Genomic DNA, 20,634 nt, shown 5'->3' on the forward strand with positions numbered 1-20,634 from the left:
CGTGGTCCATAGTGTGTTGTTAGCAGGTTGTAAATACAAACTATTGCACTGTTGCACCCAGTAATCTTCATGACCTGCAGCCCAGCTTGGAGAAATAAAATTTACGGTGCAATATCACTGTGTCTTTATGCTGCCAGTACCTGGTAACATCTCACCTGTCAAGTGTTGATCAGGTCCTCATAATTATAAAGGGCTGTCATGATGGATGTGGCCTGAAGGTACCACTCTCACTTTTTCTTTGGCAATGAAGGGAAGTGGGGGCAAAGCAGAACATCAAGCACATAGCTGGCGGGTTTATATATTTACGTACATTGCACTGAGCTGTTCTTCTGGCAGGTGGCTTTTTTGTTGTTGTTGTTTTTCAGCAGCCAAAGGTAAAAATGCTATAAGTGACAAGTGTAAGAATGAAATGGATTTTTTTAGCCCTGTTAAATTTTACCGTGTATTACTTCTCTCAGAAATAATGTACAAGGTATACTTTAGGTAGAAATGAAGCCAGATCACTACCTACAAACTAAGCATAGAACAAGTAGTCTTGGAGAGTAGAAGTCATTTTGGATAAAGATTCATTTTGTCCATGGCTATGATTACGACTGTCTAAAATAATGGTCACCATTTCAGTGTAATGGTAAAAACAGAATGCTGGGGAAGGGAGAGGGAAGGCTGTTGGACTTGGTGCCATCCAAGTGAGTTTTTAATCACTAAATCTTTGGGAGTTTGGATCATTCCGCAGTTACTGGCTTATCCCAGTTCCCTTTCCAGCCCTTGAACCTTGTACACCATCCGAGTGTGCGCTGCCCCACCAGCACCACCAGCCCGGTGGAAGTGGTACAGTCCCCAGGAGAACCCCTTCTCCGCCTGTTCCCCAGCTCTTGGAGACCCAGGCAAGCTTGCGTTCAAGAGCAGATGAACAGAGGGCAAGACCTATGTAAACTCTCTAGCTTGGCAGCCACCCCTTAGCAGTTTGCTGTTCTAGCAAACAGTTTACTGCAAACTAAATTGCAGCAGTGTGTGCTCTGCAGCCTCTGGGTACATATAAATGCCATTTTGTTAGGGGTAGCAGAGAATGTGCCTTCATTAGATCAAAGTAAAACAATGCCTGATTACAAGAGACAGTACACTAGCAAACATGGCTTAAATACCTCCTGGCCACTGAAACTCTGAATAGTCCCTGAAAATCACTAAGTGTAAATCTCAAAGTATTTAATTTAAAAATGTCTTTTCTTGGACTGACTCTCCTCTATCACAAAGCAAACCCAATCAACCAGCTGACTGACTGAGAGCCTGGCAGTAGAGAGCGCATACACATGAAAGTGAAAAGAAATAGTGAAGAAGAGAGAGAGAAAAGGAGACAGGGAAAAATCTGCCAGAGCACTTTGGGAAATCCTTGTGGTAAGGCATTCGAACCAGCTTTTCAATATCAAATGTCATAAATTTTAATATGCATAGCATGAGATATAAAAGGCAATGTTTCCTTTAAAACAAGATATACAACCAACCCCCTGACTCTTATGAACTTTCTACCATGGAAAAGAGATCAGAGAAAGCTGATCAGGGATTTAGGGTAGTAAATAAGTGTACCTACTTCACCAAAGTCACAGTGCATTAGATACAGAGAGAGCATGGGCTTTTTTGCCATTGATGCTGGCGGTTGGCTTGTCTGAGTACACAGTGGCCATGGAGAGGGAGGACCCTGTTGAGTCCTGCAGTTTCTGTTATGAGTTGCACACCCCTTCAGAGCAGTCAGGATTAATCTAGCTGGTATTTCTGTCATCTCACACCAAAAACAGAGAAAGTGAAAGAGGGAGAAGAACATATAGCTTTTTTTTTTTTTTTTTCCTCTTCTGAACAAGTTCTCTGCCAGCTTGTATAATAAAATACATAGGAAAAAAACCCCAAGATGAACCACAATACAAACTTTGGCTGTACTTTTCTTAAGCCAGTTAGATCACAGGTCCTCATGTTTATGGCTCCTAGTTCCTCACTTGTCCTGACAACATATTTGCTAAAAAATGCTGAGTTTCACCCCATCCTTGCAGACCTGTGTCCTTCCAGCCAAGAGTACAGAGGACTTCCTGGCCACGAAAACTCTTGCTGCTGGAGAGACAATCACCTCTAGCCCCTTCAAATGTACATGCAGATGTGCACGAAGGTGTGTGGAGCTTCCAAGTACATGTTTGGGGGTCCTTGGCTGTACCTCGCACTCTCTGTGCATTTGGCTGTGGGTAAGGAGGCTCAGCACGAGAAAGCCAGGGCTCAGCTCAGTCACCAGGGCAGAGAGGGGTCAGCACTGTGCTGGCAAAGGCAAAACACAGCCCAAGGTCTTCCTCACCTTTTCTTCTTGTGCCACGCAATAGCTTTCTTCTGCACAGCAAATGAGACAGAGGAGTCTGCCCGCAGCCTCCTACATGTCCTCAGTGTTTTGCGGTGAATGAGGCAGGTAAACTTAAGAGGAGCATGTGTAGCCTTGAAGTCCAAGGCTGTATCACAGGACAGGTGAATAATCAGGGCACTTTAAGGTTGTCTGTGCAATCTCAATCCTAGTGTGTCCAAATCCTGACTGCTTATTTGTCATCATTAAAAGTGACTTCTAACATTAAAAGTGACTTCTAAGGCAGCAGGAGAACCTATGCCCTGTAGTGGAAAATGTCAGTCCAGGCGCCATCCTGTGCCGGGCAACTCTCACTGCCCACCCACCTGCAAGGAGCTTGTGAGGTCCCGGCTGACAACTAACCATAGGCTGGTGCCACCTCCCCAGATGGGAGCTGCTGCAGTAGCACAGGGGAACAAACTGCTCTTGGGGTGCTTGGATGGAGCCAATGCTTTGTTCCCCTCTGGGACTGATGCGGTGGTCTTTGCTGCAGCGCTGCCCCACCGGCATGTTGCTCCAATGTCCTCTAATACTGCAAATCCCACCATGATGCGAGCAAAGCCTTCCCTCCTGCCGGCTTTCTAGGCAGCTCTTCAGGGCTGCCCCTCACTGACAGCCAGAGAAATAAAACCAATCCATCTACTAACCTCTCCCCCAGCTGCCAGAATAGACTGTTGGGTTTTTTTTCCTAGAGATTTAGACAGTTAGAATATTGTGTTTAGGGAAAATGTAACTTTTTATGGCAAATAGCTTCACATCAGGTACAAAACAGTTTCTGGAAAAACAGCTGATGAAATTTTATAACCAAAGCTGTGAAAAAATAAACAGGGTAGCAAGGAAAAGGGCTTTGCCTGGTGGTGAAGTGTGATGAAATGTCATTTTAGGAAGACATAGATATTTACTTTAATATCAATGAAAACAGGCAATGGGTCATCTGGCTATAAAGAGCATGTGATTAAAAATGTCTGTTATTCACATCTTGGTCAAAATAAATTTAAATCTAGGCTGTAAATTCCTAGTTTGCTAAAAATTCAGAAGTATTTTTCCATCTGTTCTGTAATAATTCAGCTATCTGGTTGCTATAAAGAATTTGGTCCTCAGCCATTTGGGCAGGGAGTAATTTTTTAAAATGCATTTAAGTCTCATGGTATCTGAAAGTCATGCAATTAGCAAGCTAATTAAATCAAGCTAGAGTTCCCCATCAAAAATTGTAATCTTTGACTCACGCTAGGGAAGCGTTTTTGATGGAGAGGGGTTCACTTCAGCTGAGCACAGAGCATATAAAGGCACCTCACAGAAAATGTTGCTTCAGTGTACAAATCCTATAGCGCAAATAAACAGTGCCAGATGCCTCGGATGCTGCAGCTCATGAGTGTCAGCTCCAGAAACTTAAGCCATCAGTTATAAAAGGATGTCTTTTTACTCACAGTCACTCGTGGAGAAATAACATCATCTCAGATCCACTGCTGAAGGAGGGACACTGTCACCTCCTCACTGAAACCCTGGGGATGGGGATGGGGATGGGGAGGAGTGTGTGGTACCCAGTGCAGGGAAAAGCTTGTCTTTTGAAAAGGAGGGGGCAACAGCAATCAGCTGCTCAGCCACCTAGGTCCAAAGTGCAATGTTACTGCAGCATTTTAGAAAATGTCACTCTCCCTTTTCACTTCTCCCACTTAGAAATATGTGGTGATTGGTGAAAGGCTTTTTCACAGGTGGATGGGTGCATTTGGGGTGGAACAAAACATACTCCCCAGCAATTTCTATTTTTTTTTTTTTTCAAATTACAAATCAAATGTAAATGCCAGAATAAGAAATGGGGGTCGGCAAGACAAGCAGGGGCAGATGGGCTGGGGTCTGCTGAATCTCTGCGTAAAGGTCATTGTGATATTTGGCAGATCATCTAATCATCTCAGAGACTCAATTTCACGGAATCTCCAAAGTAGTATTATCCCAGACTTGGATGGTTCCGACCTAAAGACCCTATAAGTGATCCTCTGTTGCTTGTAATAATTTAAATTATTGGTAATAACAAGTAACTCAAGTAAAACAATTCAGGTGCTTTTGTCCCAGAGTTTTAACCTAATACTGAAGAGAAAAATAAAATGTATTTACATATTGCACATTTTACAAAACACTGGAGTATTTGCCCCAGTGTTAGCTCAGATATGCAGCTCTACTTTGGACTACAGCTTTAAAATTCTGCAGTAATTCCAAGGGGGATACCTGAGCCTGCTGTCAGGTTGGCTCTGCTCGGCTGCTGCTGTTAGATCATTCATGTTACTGAAGTTAAGGCTTTTCAGAAGAAACGGGAAACTGCAGCTGGAACTCTTTCTCAGCCATGAAAGATCTGTTTTCAGCACATGCTGAAACACACTTCAGAATGTGCCTCCATAGCAGAAAGGGGTATGAATGAAGTAGGGAGAGCATGGAGAGACAGGGGAGAAGATAAGGAGAATTCATTAAGGGTTGAGATACTCATGGCTACTGCATTAGATGTTGCCCAGGGGGCTGCAGAGGAGTAGGGGATTCTGGAAACAGGATGCAGAGGGATGGTGAGGAGGGCTTGCCTGGAAAAGAGAGAGGAAGGTCTGGCAGGTGGTGAAAAGGAGGGAAGGCAACAAGAAGAGTAGCCTGCTCCAGACAAAGCCCAGATCCAAGGAGCTGAGACATGTGTTTCCTGTGCACGGTGCCCAGCCCATAGGGCTGGGAAGAGCCGGGCAGCACCTGGGGCTGAGCGCTGCTCCAGGGAAGGCTGGGGCAGACCCTGTGCATGCACCGTCCCTGTTACTCCCATTTCTGTTTTAACATCAGGAACTTAAGCAGCTCTTATTTTTTAACAGTCAGCAATTTTCCCTTCTTCTGTGACAAACTGCATGTCTGTACCCCTTCCCATTAAAAACAAGGAACAGGCACAGCAAACACACACGGCACCTCTAGCCGGCTGTGGACAGAGACAGAGAGAATAACCCAGCGATCTACCAACAACAAGACCTCTCATTACAATGAAGCTTGTTTTCACTCCCCAGAATAAATTCCCCTCCCCTCAGAATCATGGTCCCATTTTTGCCCGGTCTGAGGCACAACTGTGGCCCTGCTCCTACTACTGGTGCTGAGCCCACCAGGGGGGATACAGTGGGAGGGCTCCAGCCCACCAGCTGCATGTGAAGGGCTGAAGGTACTCGGGGTTTCTTTCTTTCTTTAGCCCTGCCTGCCCATCAAGGTCTCATTGAGAACTGGGCTTGATTTTCCCCCCAGGTGAGCAGAAAAATAATCAAAGCTGCCTTTCCCTCAGTAGGAGAAATCTCATTACTTTCTAAATGTCTTTATTTTTTCTTCAGAAATTAACTGTATTTTCTCCTTTTATTCCCACTCCCCTGTATTCCTTTCATTTTCATTTTGTTTCATTTCTAATAACTGTTAGTGGGAGAGAAGAAAAAAATTACAAATGAGAAACAGACACTTCCCAGAAGGTGTGCAGACATCTCAGAATCACAAAATCACAGAATGTTAGGGATTGGAAGGGACCTCGAAAGATCATCTAGTCCAATCCCCCTGCCAGAGCAGGAACACCTAGATGAGGCTACACAGGAATGTGTCCAGGTGGGTTTTGAATGTCTCCAGAGTAGGAGACTCCACAACCTCCCCGGGCAGCCTGTTCCAGTGCTCTGTTACCCTCACTGAGAAGAAGTTTCTTCTCAAATTTAAATTAACATCTTGTGTTCCAGTTTAAACCCATTACCCCTTGTCCTACCATTGGTTGTCACCGAGAAGAGCCTGACTCCATCCTCCTGACACTCACCCTTTACATATTTGTAAACATTAATAAGGTCACTCCTCAGTCTCCTCTTCTCCAAACTAAAGAGACCCAGCTCCCTCAGCCTTTCCTTACACGAGAGATGCTCCACTTCCTTAGTCACCTTTGTTGCCCTGCGCTGGACCCTCTCCTGCAGTTCCCTGTCCTTCTGGAACTGAGGGGCCCAGAACTGGACACAATATTCCAGGTGTGGTCTCACCAGGGCAGAGTAGAGGGGAAGGAGAACCTCTCTTGACCTGATAACCACCCCCCTTCTAATACACCCCAGGATGCCATTGGCCTTCCTGGCCACAAGGGCACAGTGCTGGCCCATGGTCACCCTGCTGTCCACCAGGACCCCCAGTCCCTTTCCCCTACACTGCTCTCTAATTCCCCAACCTATACTGGAACCTGGGGTTGTTCCTACCCAGATGTAAGACTCTACATTTTCCCTTGTTATATTTCATTAAATGTTTTTCCGCCCAACTCTCCAGCCTGTCCAGATCCCCCTGGATGGCAGCACAGCCTTCTGGTGTGTCAGCCACTCCTCCCAGCTTGGTGTCATCAGCAAACTTGCTGACAGTGCACTCTATTCCCTCGTCCAAATCATTGATGAATCTATTGAATAATACCGGCCCCAGTACTGACCCTGAGGGACTCCACTAGATACAGACCTCCAACTGGGCTCTGCCCCATTGACCACGAGTCTCTGGCTTCTTCCCTTCAGCCAGTTCACAGTCCACCTCACTACCCAATCATCTAGATCGCACTCCCTCAGTTTAGCACAACATTGTGGGAAACAGGTTATTTTCAAACAGTGGAAATTAAAATACTGTAGACTTTAAAAAAATAGATCCCATCTGTTTTGCACCAGTTCAAGTAGAAGGCAAACTGGCTTCTCTTACTTTTTTTTACATTGCACTGCACCACGCTTGCACAATTTTGCCTCCATTTCTGCATTTCACCTGAAATTCTGCAGAAGACGCGTTAAAACCAGCAGGAGGCGGAGGAGTGTGAAAAATCAAGTATCTACCTTGTGTCCAGGTTTTCTCCCTCTCTTCTTTGAGATCTTGACAACCGGCAAAGCACCAGCTGGTGCTGAGTAGAGGTTGTGAACAGCCACTTTGATGGGCGCTGGCTGGAGTGGGGGCCGCCCCCTCTTCCTCCCCCCCATTCTGGGGGACTGCATCTCGCCGGGGACCAGGCTGGGGGGCAGGTGGCTCATCTTCCTGAGAAGGAAGAGAAAAAAAGCAGAAAAAAAAAAACCAACTTTTTATTTATATTTCATTTTAGTTTTTTCATCCGAAGGCAGTTTTCTCATGCTGCCATTTTCCCTGTTACCATTGATCACAAAGCAGCAAGAAATACTCCACAGATGTGCACTCCTGGGGGGCATTCAGCTGACCGCAGCTGGCTCAGCATCTCCAAGGTGGGACTAAACCCTTGTCGTGCCCATTTCTCTCCACTGACCATGCAGTACAGGGAGCTGGTTCAGGTGGAGAGGTCTCTATTGCAGATGTCTAATAGGTGAACCCCACAACAGCCACCTTAACCTTGCATCCTGCAGGTAGTTGTGACAGGGGCACCAGCTTGCTCCTGTCAGTCAGGGCCTGTTTTCAGAAGGGGTTTGGAGGAGATGACCTCCTGAGGTCCCTGCCAGCCTGATTATTTCCCTGAATTCTGTGGTTCTGCAAATCCTCCCTCACCTCAGAAGTGCTACCAATACCAAAATGGACTTTGCTTCATATGCAGCACACCTGATCAGAGAGGCTGAACTGGATCACAAGGCTGCCAGCACCACGTAGACACCTTAGAAGAGAATCGCCAAACATTTACTCTCTGCAGTTTTATAGCATCTATTACCGTGTCTGTTAGTAGTGGGCTTTCGGATGTACTCCCTCAAAAGCTGTTACTTCACCACAGCTACATGCAGGTGATGAAGCTGAGCAGGGGTAATGGAGTGGAATGTGCTCCATTTTCCTCTGTCCAGGTTTTAATAAAGAAAACAAATATACAGCCATACACATAGTACCAAGGGAATATACAGCATTCTTCACAGCTTCTGGCAAAGGTCACGTGCTAACAAAGGTCAATAAAAAAATGTAAAAAAAAATAATGAAAATGAAATAAAATAATAAAACAAAACAAAAAAAACAACACACACAACTGCAAAAATACATTTTCAAATGTTGGTTTGTCCAAGCACTTGCTTTCCTGCACGTGGGCAGAATACTAGTCCCAGTCCTGCCTGCATGCATTGCTAGACATAAGGGTCTAAGTAATTCGTATGCTTTTATGATAAGCCTTGTGATGGCTGACGTTTTCAATTTCATGCTCCCTCAGGCCAGTGATAACGGAAGGCTCTCTGCTCTCTGTTTTTACAGAGCAGACTTCCAGCCCTCTCAGCTATAGAGAAAAGCCTAAGGATGTGCTCCAAGAGCATCCTCTAAGCTCAGAAAACATAGTGCAAGTGAAGCTTTATTTATTACTACAAGCAACTGCAATTTTTTACAAAATCTACAAACTGTGAAATCTATAAATTTCTCACTACACTTCAAATCTCACAATTTCAGAGCCCAGTGTGATTGGACTGATCAGAGCTGACATTGCTGAGAATGAAATCGGGTTTGCTCACTCACATATGGGGAAGGGTATCCCTTGATAGGAGCCTCTGGTGACAAGTGTCTGCAGCTGGCAGCTTTTCTGCTTCAAAGGCCAATATGTTTTACCTAGCTAAAAGTTTGTAAGCATGACTGACTAACAAGCAACTCACTTCTCTAGTGTTATCTAGTCAGTAGTTTACATGGTCTGCTGTAGTATAAGAAAAATAGAGAGCTCTCAGCCTTACCCTCCAGTAAACGCATTTCTTTGCAATATATTAAAAACTGGTGGTTTTTAGTTTTGTTGGGGTTTGTTTGTTTCTTTTTTGTTTGGTGGGGGGAGTATTTGTTGTTTTTTGTGTTTTGTATCTTTTTTTAAAAACTAGAGGTATCTGCTCAGTTGAGACAGATCCATTACATATGCTTGGACTTATATATTGACTATAAAATTTCCAGTCTTCAGCATTAGCTGCCTAAAACTCTCTTGCAAACACTGAATGTCTAACATCAGAGCATACCTGCAGTGCCTAATTCAACATGTTGTCTTGGGCCGCTGTGGTTACACTCTCCAGGCATGCTCAACCAGCTTGGGAAACAGCGGAAAGGCTGCCATAGTACTCTGATTTTTCCCAAATAAAAGTCTTGTGCCACTGCAGGGAGTGTACTTTCAGGGTTAAGACCATCACACTTGTCACAGCAGGAGTCAAATGGAAAAGCTCTGTCTATCCTCAGCATCACCACTTTCCTTCTGTCTTCCATAGTGTGCATTTTGCTTCCTGTTGTGCTTTCTGAGAGACTCCTTCGTTTTCTCTTCCACCTCCCAGAACAAGATGTCCCCAGGATGTTGTTACAGGCTGGCTGTGGGCAGGGAGTTCAGCGGGGAAGAGAAATGTAAGGATTACACTGGATTTGGCACAAGACCTCACTATTAAAGCCTAGTGCCTCAGGCTTTGCACCTTGGTCTGCTTTAAACAAAGCCTGGCAATGTGAACTTTCACAGAGGAGCTTGGCAGAGGCTTAGGAGGACAAGCCCAGCCCAGGTTTGCTCCCTACCTGGGGGAGAGCAGTGGTTCCCATGGCGAGGGCCACTGGTGGGCACAAAGCTGTGAGGCAAGAGGTATGGACCTGCATCAAACACCACACTGTGTTGCCTTTTTTGTATTCTCCAAGGTGGGACTCCAGCCTACCAGCCCTACATGAAGGGCTGAAGGTACTCAGATTTTCTTTGTTTTTTAGCCCTGAATGCCCATCCAGGTTACATTGAGAACTGGGCATGATTGATGGTAAAGGTAGGTGGTGGCACCTCAGGAACTCTGAGGGTTAACATCTCCCAAAGCAAAAGGGCTGCTGACCTGGAGTACTTCTCTGAAATGCTGCTTTCTTTTACAACTGGTAAGGTATGAAACACATGGTAGTCAGGAAACACACTAAGTATTAGCTATCAATCACAATTTTTTTGTCCTCTATCTCTGCTTCTGAGACTTGCAACACTATGCTTTGGCATAAACCTCTTAAAACTCCTTGCCACATGTGCCCACACAAAAGGCCCAACTGGACTGTGTACAAGCTAACCTCAGTGTAATGTGTTTGAATTGATACAGCAAAGACAAGAAGTCAACTGTGGTATAAAAGCTGTTGTTATTACACTTAATTACAAGCCCAGCTGTGACATGATTCACCTTTCTTGTATGCCAAGGGAAATTAAGAGTGCCTTTGGTGGCATTTACTCTGTTACGCTGCTGCAGATCCTGGAAAGCAAGTGTCCACCCCAACAGTGTGGGAAGACAGCAGACGAGCAAAAATTGCCTCTATCTGACAGGGGTGACAGCAAGACCTCCTCTTACAGCGAAGAGAAAGCTCTTGGATGGGCTGGGAAAACATGCAGTCTAATTGTGGGTCAGCCAGCCAGAGGGGCTGGAGCAACACAAGTACTTGTCTAACCACCTCCCCCAACAAAGTCAAGGTGTTGCCTCAGAAGGTCTTTCCTGGGGCAGCTCTGATCGCTGCCACTGCCTGGGCTTGACCTACAACTCAGTTGCTGGAAAGCTTGGTGGCTTCAAGGCAAGTTAAGAGAACTTGATGCAATTTAAGGGCAAATTCAAGGAAGCAAATTACAGGCTACTAACAAAGGCACCTCCTCAGTTCAGGAAATCACTGTGGTACAAATAGCCCGGGACAGTCTTTTGGGAGGGAAATCAGCATATGTTTGCCCTGCCCTTGTACTTTTCCTAAGGCACTGCTTCAGATGGCTGAGCATGGTGCAACTTCAGTCTGACCTGGGTCTATCAGTTTCCTACTGTTAGCATAAAAATAGCAGAAGGACACTGTTTTACATTTATGGCTTCTCACCACTTAATGCAGGGCCAGACACAGAGTAACATTTCTTTACATGTCTCTCAGACGTTGTCATCTGGAAATTTAATTTCCAACCCTGCCTTCCACATTGCCCCATCAAATCCCAGAGAGCGGGTAGCAGGGAAACACCTGTCCCCACCACAACACCCAGGTGAGGGCTGCAGAAAGGTGAAGTCTTCTCCCTTCGGGCAGCGAAGGTTCTGCTGTGACTTCAGAGGACCCCAAGGAACACCATGTGCATGGCACTCTGTCCTCATGAAAGGCCAGAACTGGAGAGAAAAACATACCCTAGACCAACCCTGGCAACCTGCAGGATGTTTCTAACAACTTGTGCTTTCAATTGTGCTTGCCTTGTGTCATGTGTTGGTATATATGCTGCATGATTAGCAACACAACTGACAGTGCTGGCAACTGTAGCTGATAGTGCAGGGGGCTGCAGTGTGTTTCCACCCAAGCTGAGTATTTTTGATGGACTGCAAAGACCCGTTCTTAGTAAAAATTAATGCCTGCCATAAATGCAGCTTTTAACCTGCGTTCCAGTAACTGCAAGGGATGAAGGCAAAAATATCACATTAAATTTTATATTGGTAATTCCAGAGGATGATCATTTAAACTTGGTTTATACCAGGTTCCATGCAAACCTGTGCCTGGACTGGCACAGGGATGACACATAGGGAAGAAACAAGCTATTGGTGCCTTAAGCCAAAGTAAGGTGCGAAAGTGCAGTGGAGCAGAAAATGTGCCCGTTTCACAGCAGCTTAAGAATGCCCTTCACTCCCAGTACAGTCACTGGTCCCACCTGCAAAAGGACTCTGACGCAGGAGTCCCTGCCAGCACTTGAAGCCCTGCCTCCAATTCTTGCCTCCTGCAGAGCTTCCTGTCTCCTAGATCTACATACCCAATAGCCATATGTGGGAAAGATACGAACTTCTTGTAATCTTGTCTGTCTTTCCTACAGCTGTTGTTCAGGAAAGCACACTCTGTGGGGCAATACCACATTATTAAACGGGAGGGAGGGGATACTTTTCAGCCAGTAACAGGACTATTTTCCCCTCCTTCTCTGTGCACAGCAGGGCAGCCCTTTGACTGTGACCGCTCGGAGTTGACAGCCTGTAGAGCAGGTGAGCAGAATGAAAAGCATTGCCTGATCTGGAAGCAAAGCATTATACCTGTGTGCTCCTCTTGGGTGTTATTCTGGGACATGAGGCATTGCACATCTCTTCGTCATGAATATCAAAGCAACATCACATATTACATAAAAGGTAAGTGTTTAGTGAACCAGGCAGTAGGAATTTTTGTTAATAAAAACATTGAACCAGTATTCTCTGCATGTGACTGTATGTGATCATGCATTCTCTGGATGTGACTGTCTAATGACATTGTATGGAGAGCACCCATCTCACGATTGCTTGAAGAAAGGTCAGGATAGTTTTCAGCCACAGAATAAAGCTTTTCTATGGCAATTAGCAAAGCTCTGTACCTTTCTTTCCCATTGCCTTGGGGATTGAAGTGAGAAGAAGCCACTTCTCTGAGGGACTCTCTTGCCCATTTTGACCCCAGGAAGACAACTTCCATATAAAACCTTTGAGACTGTCCAGCCAACAGGATCTGAGTAGAAAGGCCCATTTTCCCAGATCAATAATTAAAGAAACAAACCACAACTATCTGTGGTAGCTGTGGGAATCAAGAATGGTGCTTACCCCACATAATTTCAAACCTCGGTTCATCAGTCACTTCAATGTAGGTGCTTCTGGTCATTTCAGATGTGATCTCTCTTACACCTTTGTCACATCTGCCAGAATGTCTTGGGCACCTCAGATCCTTTCGGGTGGCATTAGGTGACTATTTTAGGCAAACACATTTAGTTATAGAAAAAAAAAAAATAATTAACAAGTTAAGACACCTAAGTGCCTACATTCAGACCCTTACACAAGTGACTCTCCATGTGTGCTTAATGTCTGACCTCCCATGGTGTCAGTGGAGATCTAGTCAACAAGGCTGACAGTGTGCAGTCATTCAGTTGCCCAGACACAGATGTACTTTATGGTGGGCTCCGTGGCTCTAGGGTCCACTGACCAGGTGCAAGGTGACTATCATGGAGTCTGTCCCTTCCTTGTAGACACCTTTATTTAGGTGTCTAAACCAGAGCTAATCCCATTTGAGACCTGGTATTACAATGAGGTCAGTGTTGTTAAATATGATATATACATGTTTCTTCTGTTTATAAAGTGAGCCCAGGAAAACAAGCTCAGATCTAGATATCTGCAATGGCCAGGTGAATCCCACCCTTGGCCACTTATGCCTATCCACAGTGGCCAGTTATGTCTTATCCTGTGTTCAGGATGTTTCTAGTTACCAGTACATTGCACTGCAGAAGAAATCATTGCCTTTTTGGAAGTGGAAACTCAGGCTTCACAGGTTGGAAAGGCTTGAGATTCCTTGGCCTGTCCCAGACTCCCTGCGAGGTCCTGAGTGAGGAACTTCCTACCGTTTCAGTGTCTCACTTCTCCCACATGTCCCACAGCATCCACTCCAGGAGGCAGGAGGAGAACCAGGCATGTGAAGTGACATGCTCGGGACAAGGCCAGATGATGGCAGGGTGCAGGCTCCTGTTCCTGTCACCGATGTCCCAACCACTGCCACATGCTGCTTCTCAAGGAAAAGTGGGCAAAATATTTCAGTACCTCTAACTTGGACAAAAGAATATGTTTCATTTCTTAGTTCCTAGAAGGGTTGATTTTTGCCATCTCTCTTGTGTTTTAAACATTCTCACAAGTAGTTCATAAAAGGCTGTAGAAAACACAGGCACTTTTTTCTTCTGCTTGGGGCCACTCCCAAGGAGGCTGATCCTTAGGTGTTCAAAAGAGGTATTTGTAAGTACTCCCTACACGGAGCAGTGCTACAGCAAAGCCTGTAAGCAGATACGAGGAAGAGTGAATGTGGTTTTGTTCTGGGCTGTAAAAACATATCTTTTGAATGACCTGTAATCTTCTGTTAAGAGCTGGTAGCCTTACATCATTTTCTCCCTGCAGCACAGCAGAGATTCAACTTTCCTTGATAGAACTGAAAGTAGTAGTAACATCCCAAACAGCATCCATCAGCATCCATCACTGCACAGACTCTGTCTACCTTGCCCTAGAACCACCAAGTCAGCCAGAGAGACTATGGGAGATAGAAATGTGAGGGTGAGATGAGCAAGTTTTACTTCAGTGTTGTCATTCTGTGTCTGAGACACAAAAGAGGTGACGTGCATTTTCTCAGCGTACTTTCCTGCAGAGTAAGAGTTCATATATTCACAAACTCGTGCTCTCCTTCACTCCCCATAAGACTTCTAGACTCATTGACTTGTTTCAAAAAGACCTGATGGGGGAACAAGAGCAAGGGGTGTGAAGGTTTGCAGATGTAGTGGAAATGTGTACCAGACAGAGATGTTTGGCCACCTGTCTTATGAGACAGTGAGAGCAGAAGATACAGTACAAAAGTTCCAATGCTGGGAAAAGCTCTTATCAGACCTGACACCCTCTCAGATACCAGAATGAGGCAGTTACAGGGCAAAAAGCTGTGAAAAAAACAAGCATTCTTCTCTTCTCTGCTTAGGAAACTACCTCCTGGGGCTGTTCTTTTAATTGCTCCATGTTTGTCCTCTGCTTCATGGGGACTGAAGGAGGTGCAGCAGTCAGTTTGGACATGGCTAGCACAGCGCTGTTGGCTATCCACGTCTCTGGAAGCAGCACATTTCTCTGTGCAGCTAGTTTCAGCCCATTTCACTTACACATCTCCAGCTGCAGAATATGCTGCAGGTTACACTGCAAGAGCAATCTCATGGTGCTTTATTAAACAATTTGCCAAAGAATCCAAATCAAACTGAGTTCAAACAAGAAAATACCTTTTTATTCATGCAAGCTTGCCCAAGTGCAGCTGAAACCCAGTAACATTTCTGCCACAGGTGCTCTGCTGGCTGCTCCAGGCTCACGAGTGGCAGAGCCTGTTCAGAAGGGGCCATGCAGCAGACTTGCTCTTCAGCTGCTGGCAGCACATCCTACAGAGCTGTGGTTGGTATTTTCAGCTGCTGCCTTGTGATGGGAAAGGACCAGGCATCACACAAACTGTGTTTGGTGCTGTACCGTACCCTCTATTCGCTCTCATTGTCTGGGTTTCTTACTGAAGGGGCAGGGAGCTGGTAGGAAATAGCACAGGACTTTTCAAAATCCAGACAAAAAGTGTTGATGCTGTCTCCTCCTTTCCTTGTTACTAAAGGTAAAAGAGAGGAAAAATGGTTCCCCGTGTCATCTTACAGCCTGATATATATATTATTTTTTAAGTTAAATTCACAGCAGCAGTGACAGTGCTGTCCTTGAGGAGGTGTTCTTTTGAAGGATGGCACCCTGGTGACAGCAGGTGGAGAAGTAGCTGCGTGCCCCCTCTCACTCCGGTTTGCTTAATGAGCCAGAAGAACTTGAAAACTCTGGCGAGAATGGGACCCCCAGGAGCAGCCCAGGGCAGCCTTGCCTCCTGATCTTACCTTTCTTCATTTGGCATGACGTTTTTGTTGCAGACAAGTAGCCTGTGACAGGGAATTGAGGAAATGAAACTTTACAGAGAGTGCATGAGCGTGGGCAGAGCACCGAAGGAAAGATGTGGAAAATGGATGTGATGAGGCCGTGTGAGTGGCCGGGGTTGCTCTGCTGAGGTGGTCAAGACAAATGTGCACAAAAAAACATGAAAAAACAAAGGCAGTTCCTTCCTTCTCTTTTATGTGGAGCTAGTAGCACCACTTCTGATATTGCAGAGAAACAAGAAGAAAAACAGCACCTGGATTCAGTCTCCCACCTCAAGGAGCTGCAGGAGAGAGTGGAGTTCCTCTGGCAGGTCTTCACCTCAAACTGTGGTTTATCATTTGCAAGACAAGGTGCCAGCAAAATAACTTGAGTCCCTCCCCTAACTACCCCAAGGCCTCCTGCCTCAGCACCAGGGTATGCAGAGGTGCCATTTCAGTTTTCTATAAAAAGTCTCTTAAAATCCCCTGTCCTGAAATCCTGAGGATGGTAAAATGTAGTGTGCTGTTGAAGGAGCAATCCGGGAGCTGTGCAAAACTCCCTTTGCAAGCTCGGAAAGGCAGGGTGGAAAGCTGAGGCTGCGAGCTGAGTGTTCTAAGTTTGGTATTTATTGCAAAAGCAGTTACTCCTGCAGACTTGCAATCTCAGGATTACCATTTGCCAAGTGTCCCCCACCTTCCCCACCTCATCTGAGAGTCCTTCTGTTGGTGCTGACAGGCTGCAGGTTTCTGAAGGAGGGAGGTCCTCTCCCTCATTGTGTCTGCAGGCTGCATCCCCCACCAGCATCCCTCTGGGTGTAGGGAGGTGTAATGGAGGGCTGCTACCTTTCCAGACTGCAATCAGCTGAAGATATGTCCCATGGGCTCTCCACCTGCTTCCACGCTGCCTTACCTCTGTCCATCTGCAGTCCAGGACCAAGTGACTTTTCCAGTGACCAAGAGGGCTATAATGCAGAGCACATCGCTTTTTTCTCCCTGAAATACCAGATGCAATTTCCAACACCAAGATTCTCCAGCCTCAGTTTCCCCAGCTCAAACTCCAAACGCTGGAGATGCAAAGATAGCCAGGATGTCTGTTATTAATTAATAAGATGACACTGAAACAAATCTTTCTATAAATACGTAAATGTTTGTAGCCCTGATAGGGCTTCAGCCCATAAACCAGGCTGTGATTCTGAACCAGCAATTAAATTTAAATTGGTCCTGTTCCACATATTTCACCAAGCGATTGCTAGTTGAGACGCCCTTGTTTCTGATCACACACTTGGCCAGTGTAATTTACAGGTTGCTTTCCAGAAGTCCCCTCCTGCCATTAGCTTTGTTACCAGGGAACTTGTGCGGTTAACAAGCTAACCCTCCTTGAACTACAGGCACACAAAGCAATGTCTTATTTATCTACAGCCTTCAGACCAGCAAAGAAAGCACCAACTTCTCTTTTGAATGCAGTTACTTTCTTTCTCATCATCTGTGTGTCAGGGAGAAGCCAGATGCTTTCATCACTGATAAGCCATGGATCCTTTCTGCTGTTAAATTTTCAGGGGCAAAGATTTGGAACAAATGAATGTGAAATGAGCAACATTTATATTATGGCCATTTTACTTCTCCAGCTGAGTATGTAATTGGCTGATACTCATATTTTTTCCCCCTCACTTGTCTGGCAGTACTCTGTCCTTTTATAACTGCTTGCCTTTTTCCTTCCCCTTCCCCATTTTTCTATAGTTTTTACATTTATAAGATACCCCCAACCAGTGTCTGCCATAAATGGATAAGCCTCACAAAGCTGCTGCCTCATTTCAAAGAAGGATCCAAATATCTGGGTAATTTCCCTGAACTGGTTCCACTGCTTCCAGTGTTTTCTTGAACCAGAAAAAAAGGAAAAAAGAAAAAAGACATTTATATGTAGTGGGAAGAAGGAGAGAAGGAGCAGGTACCTAACTCAGAAGGTCAATGTATTCAAGTCAGATGGTGGGAGATGGGCAGGGAGAAGGTGCAATGACACCACACTTCTTATTTTTCTAGATCCTATGTGCCCTCTCACCACAGAGAATCCCCCTGGGGTGCATTTGGGACAGGAAAAATTGAGGAGGGGTTTTGTACACATTTCTACGGAGGTGATGGAGGAGAGCAGAGAGAAATAAGCAGTAGGAAAGTCTCACCAATGCAATAGAAACAAGCAGATGTGCGAAGATTTGGGATGCTTATCCCACTTATCTAGTGCACACTGCAATGTGAGCTGGCTGGGAATTTTTGGAAAAAAAAAAAGTGTATAAAATTCTCATTTTTTGGTGACCATTTTGCAGTAAAGAGCAAGGTGCAACAAAACTTTTGTTGGAGAGCAGCAAAAGAGGCTGTGTCAGGGTGCAAGAGCTGGAAAGCAGCAGAAGAGACAGACTCCCCCCTGCCTGGGGTGTTCTGTTGTGACGAGGTGGCCCCTTGATGACAGGCTGTTACCCAAGGTGAGGTCCCAGCCTCTCATCATCTGCTGTCACAGCTCTCCCATATTGTGTGTGTTCATCACAGGGCAATACCATCTCGACCTCATGTGCTGGATATGAGGGCACTGGCTCAGTGACTTTCTCCCATGCACCTTGAAATCGCTGTGATTTAAACCCAGGGCAGGATGAGAAAGAACTTTCCACCCCATAACACTGGCAGTACAGCAATCTGCTTCCCACCAGCCCTGCCTGTGGTGCCCCAAGCCCAGCCTTTCTCCAATGCCTGCCATGCCAAGGCCAACCTGGGCTGCACGACCTGGGCTGATCCCTGAAACCATCTGGAATCAGCAGAAAGAGTCACTAGCACAAAAAATTGAGTCAAGTTGAAAAATTCCGTGTCTTCCTCAGATCCAGTGTACCTCCAGTGGTTTAATAATAAATTTGAGCTGCCTTTATAGCAGAAAAGGGCAAATTGTCATGATGAGCAGCCTGAGGTGGTCTGTATGTTTTCTGCTGGCATTTATTGCCACCTTTGCTACTCTAGGCGTTTCATTATGGTTTTACATACAATCACCCTCAATTACTTCATCAAGTGAATACATTTTTAACACAGAGACAGCCCCTGTTCTGGGTACAACTGCCATCATTTCCCCACCTTTCTTGAGCCCACAATATGGAATAAAACTTCTGTGCTTCCTTCCTTGCCAAATCCTGTCTGCCACGTTACATCACTGGAGCTAATATGCCAATTTTGAAAAAGAAGTGGGACACTCCTCTTCCCCATTAAAATGTGCTCTCCAGGCAGTCTGAGCACTGAAGAAGCAGTCCACTACTTCTCCTCTCTCACATAAATGAAATCCCATCAGTGTGTTGGGGAACCCTGGGGTGCTCAGCAGCCATGGTCTGGTCCTCCTGCTCCTGCACCACCCCATGCTCTGCTTCCCTTTCTGTCACTATTAATATCCAGCCTCTGACTCCAGGATGATTTCTCTCCAACACCAATACGCTTGGCTGGATTGTGCATACCAGTTGATACGCCTAACACAGATATCTGTCCCAGGAAGTAAATTAACCCTCTAAATCTGTAGAAGTGTGATTTTGCAAAAGTCAATAGGGAAATATCTTTTCTTAGGCACAGGGCAGGAACTTCACACATTTCTCACATAAAGTTATCCTTATTCCTTAGGGGCCTGCTACACTTTTATATTACATTTTGAGAAAAAACAAAACAAAAAACAAAACAAAACAAAACCAACTTATAAAAAATTTATCCTTTTCTGGAATAAATTGGAGTAGCTCTTACATTTCTGTCTTTAGAGACTTCAGGGGCCACAGCTTCTGAAGATGCTCAAAGTTTTCACTTCCACAGACAGGAGACGTGCTTATATTCAAACTACATTTTAACACTGTAATTGGACGGCATAAATAAAAGGATATTAATTTAATCATTAAGTTCAGGAATAAGAAAAGCATGTGCATAACTTGCTAGAGCCTGCCGTGTTACCCAGGGCTGCTTGGGAATGAGACAGTCACCCCACTGCCACTGCTTCCCACTTCAGAAGAAAAACTGTGGTGCCTGAGTGACTGTGGGGCAGGCTGGCAGAGGTTGGTGACTGTTCCAGGCCACCTGCTGTGGTTTCCCCCGGTTGACCCTGCTTTGGGAAGGTGAGCTCTGGCTGCTCACAGGCTCACCGTCTGCATGGACACCGAGTCTGTCTTTGGGGACAGCTGCAGGTGGCTCTCAAGACACAGAGCAGACACATCTGGAATGAAAACATGCTGGGAAACTGCAAGATATCCTGGACGTGTGACTGAACCGTGGGAACACCATGAGGCCAGTTAGCAACGTTTGACTCACTGTGACTAGGGAGCAAAGCTTTGCAAACCGGGGCTGGTTACTAAAGCATGCAGCACCCAAGAGTAAAGTGTTCTCCCATTAATCTGTAATTAATTTTATAAATAAACCTATAACCTTCCCTTTTCAGAGCTGTTTTGATCAATTTCCCTCTCCAACAAACCACCATTTCCTGTTTTCTAGGTGATTTTTACATTGTGTTTGGCAACAACCCTGTTTTCATCCCCTGGAAACTCAACACTCAGAACAAAACCACTCCAGCTGGCTTGTGTGTCATCGCCTCATACCTTGGGCAATAGGTTTTGCAAAGTTGTACCGATTAAATGTCCGCGTTTTTAGGCATGTTACAGGAACTAGTCACAAAGCTAATTACTAGTCACTCCATCTAATTGTGACACTAACTGGTGAGAGCAACACTGAGCACCAGCAGAAGGCGTATATGCTCTTGCAGTCCAGCTTAAGCCTCCAGAACAGCACTCTGTGGGACCACAGAGGAGCTCATTTTGTGTACTCACCCCCTGCACATGGTGATTTTTTTTCCCCACAGCACACTGAGTTGTTTACTGGTTCTTGAGATGTCATTATTTTCAATTTTTTCCGAGTCTGTATCACAAAATTCGCAAGAGGTTACTAGCAGAGAATGGCAATGTCTTTCATTCCTGGCTACATT

At 45.4% G+C, this 20,634-nt stretch overlaps 1 protein-coding gene across 1 annotated transcript in view; it reads right to left on the reverse strand.

Moving 5' to 3' along the window:
- The window catches only part of SCML4 (Scm polycomb group protein like 4), a 71,184-nt gene that overhangs the window by 38,599 nt on the left and 11,951 nt on the right, over nucleotides 1-20,634 (reverse strand). The window contains exon 3 of the mRNA XM_005509477.3: nucleotides 7,198-7,393. Coding sequence (XP_005509534.3) covers nucleotides 7,198-7,389 — 192 coding nt within the window. The 5' untranslated portion in view covers nucleotides 7,390-7,393. The remainder of the gene's footprint in view (nucleotides 1-7,197; nucleotides 7,394-20,634) is intronic.

This window comes from Columba livia, chromosome 3 (assembly GCF_036013475.1).
Source record: "Columba livia isolate bColLiv1 breed racing homer chromosome 3, bColLiv1.pat.W.v2, whole genome shotgun sequence".
Classification (NCBI taxonomy): Eukaryota; Metazoa; Chordata; class Aves; order Columbiformes; family Columbidae; genus Columba; species Columba livia.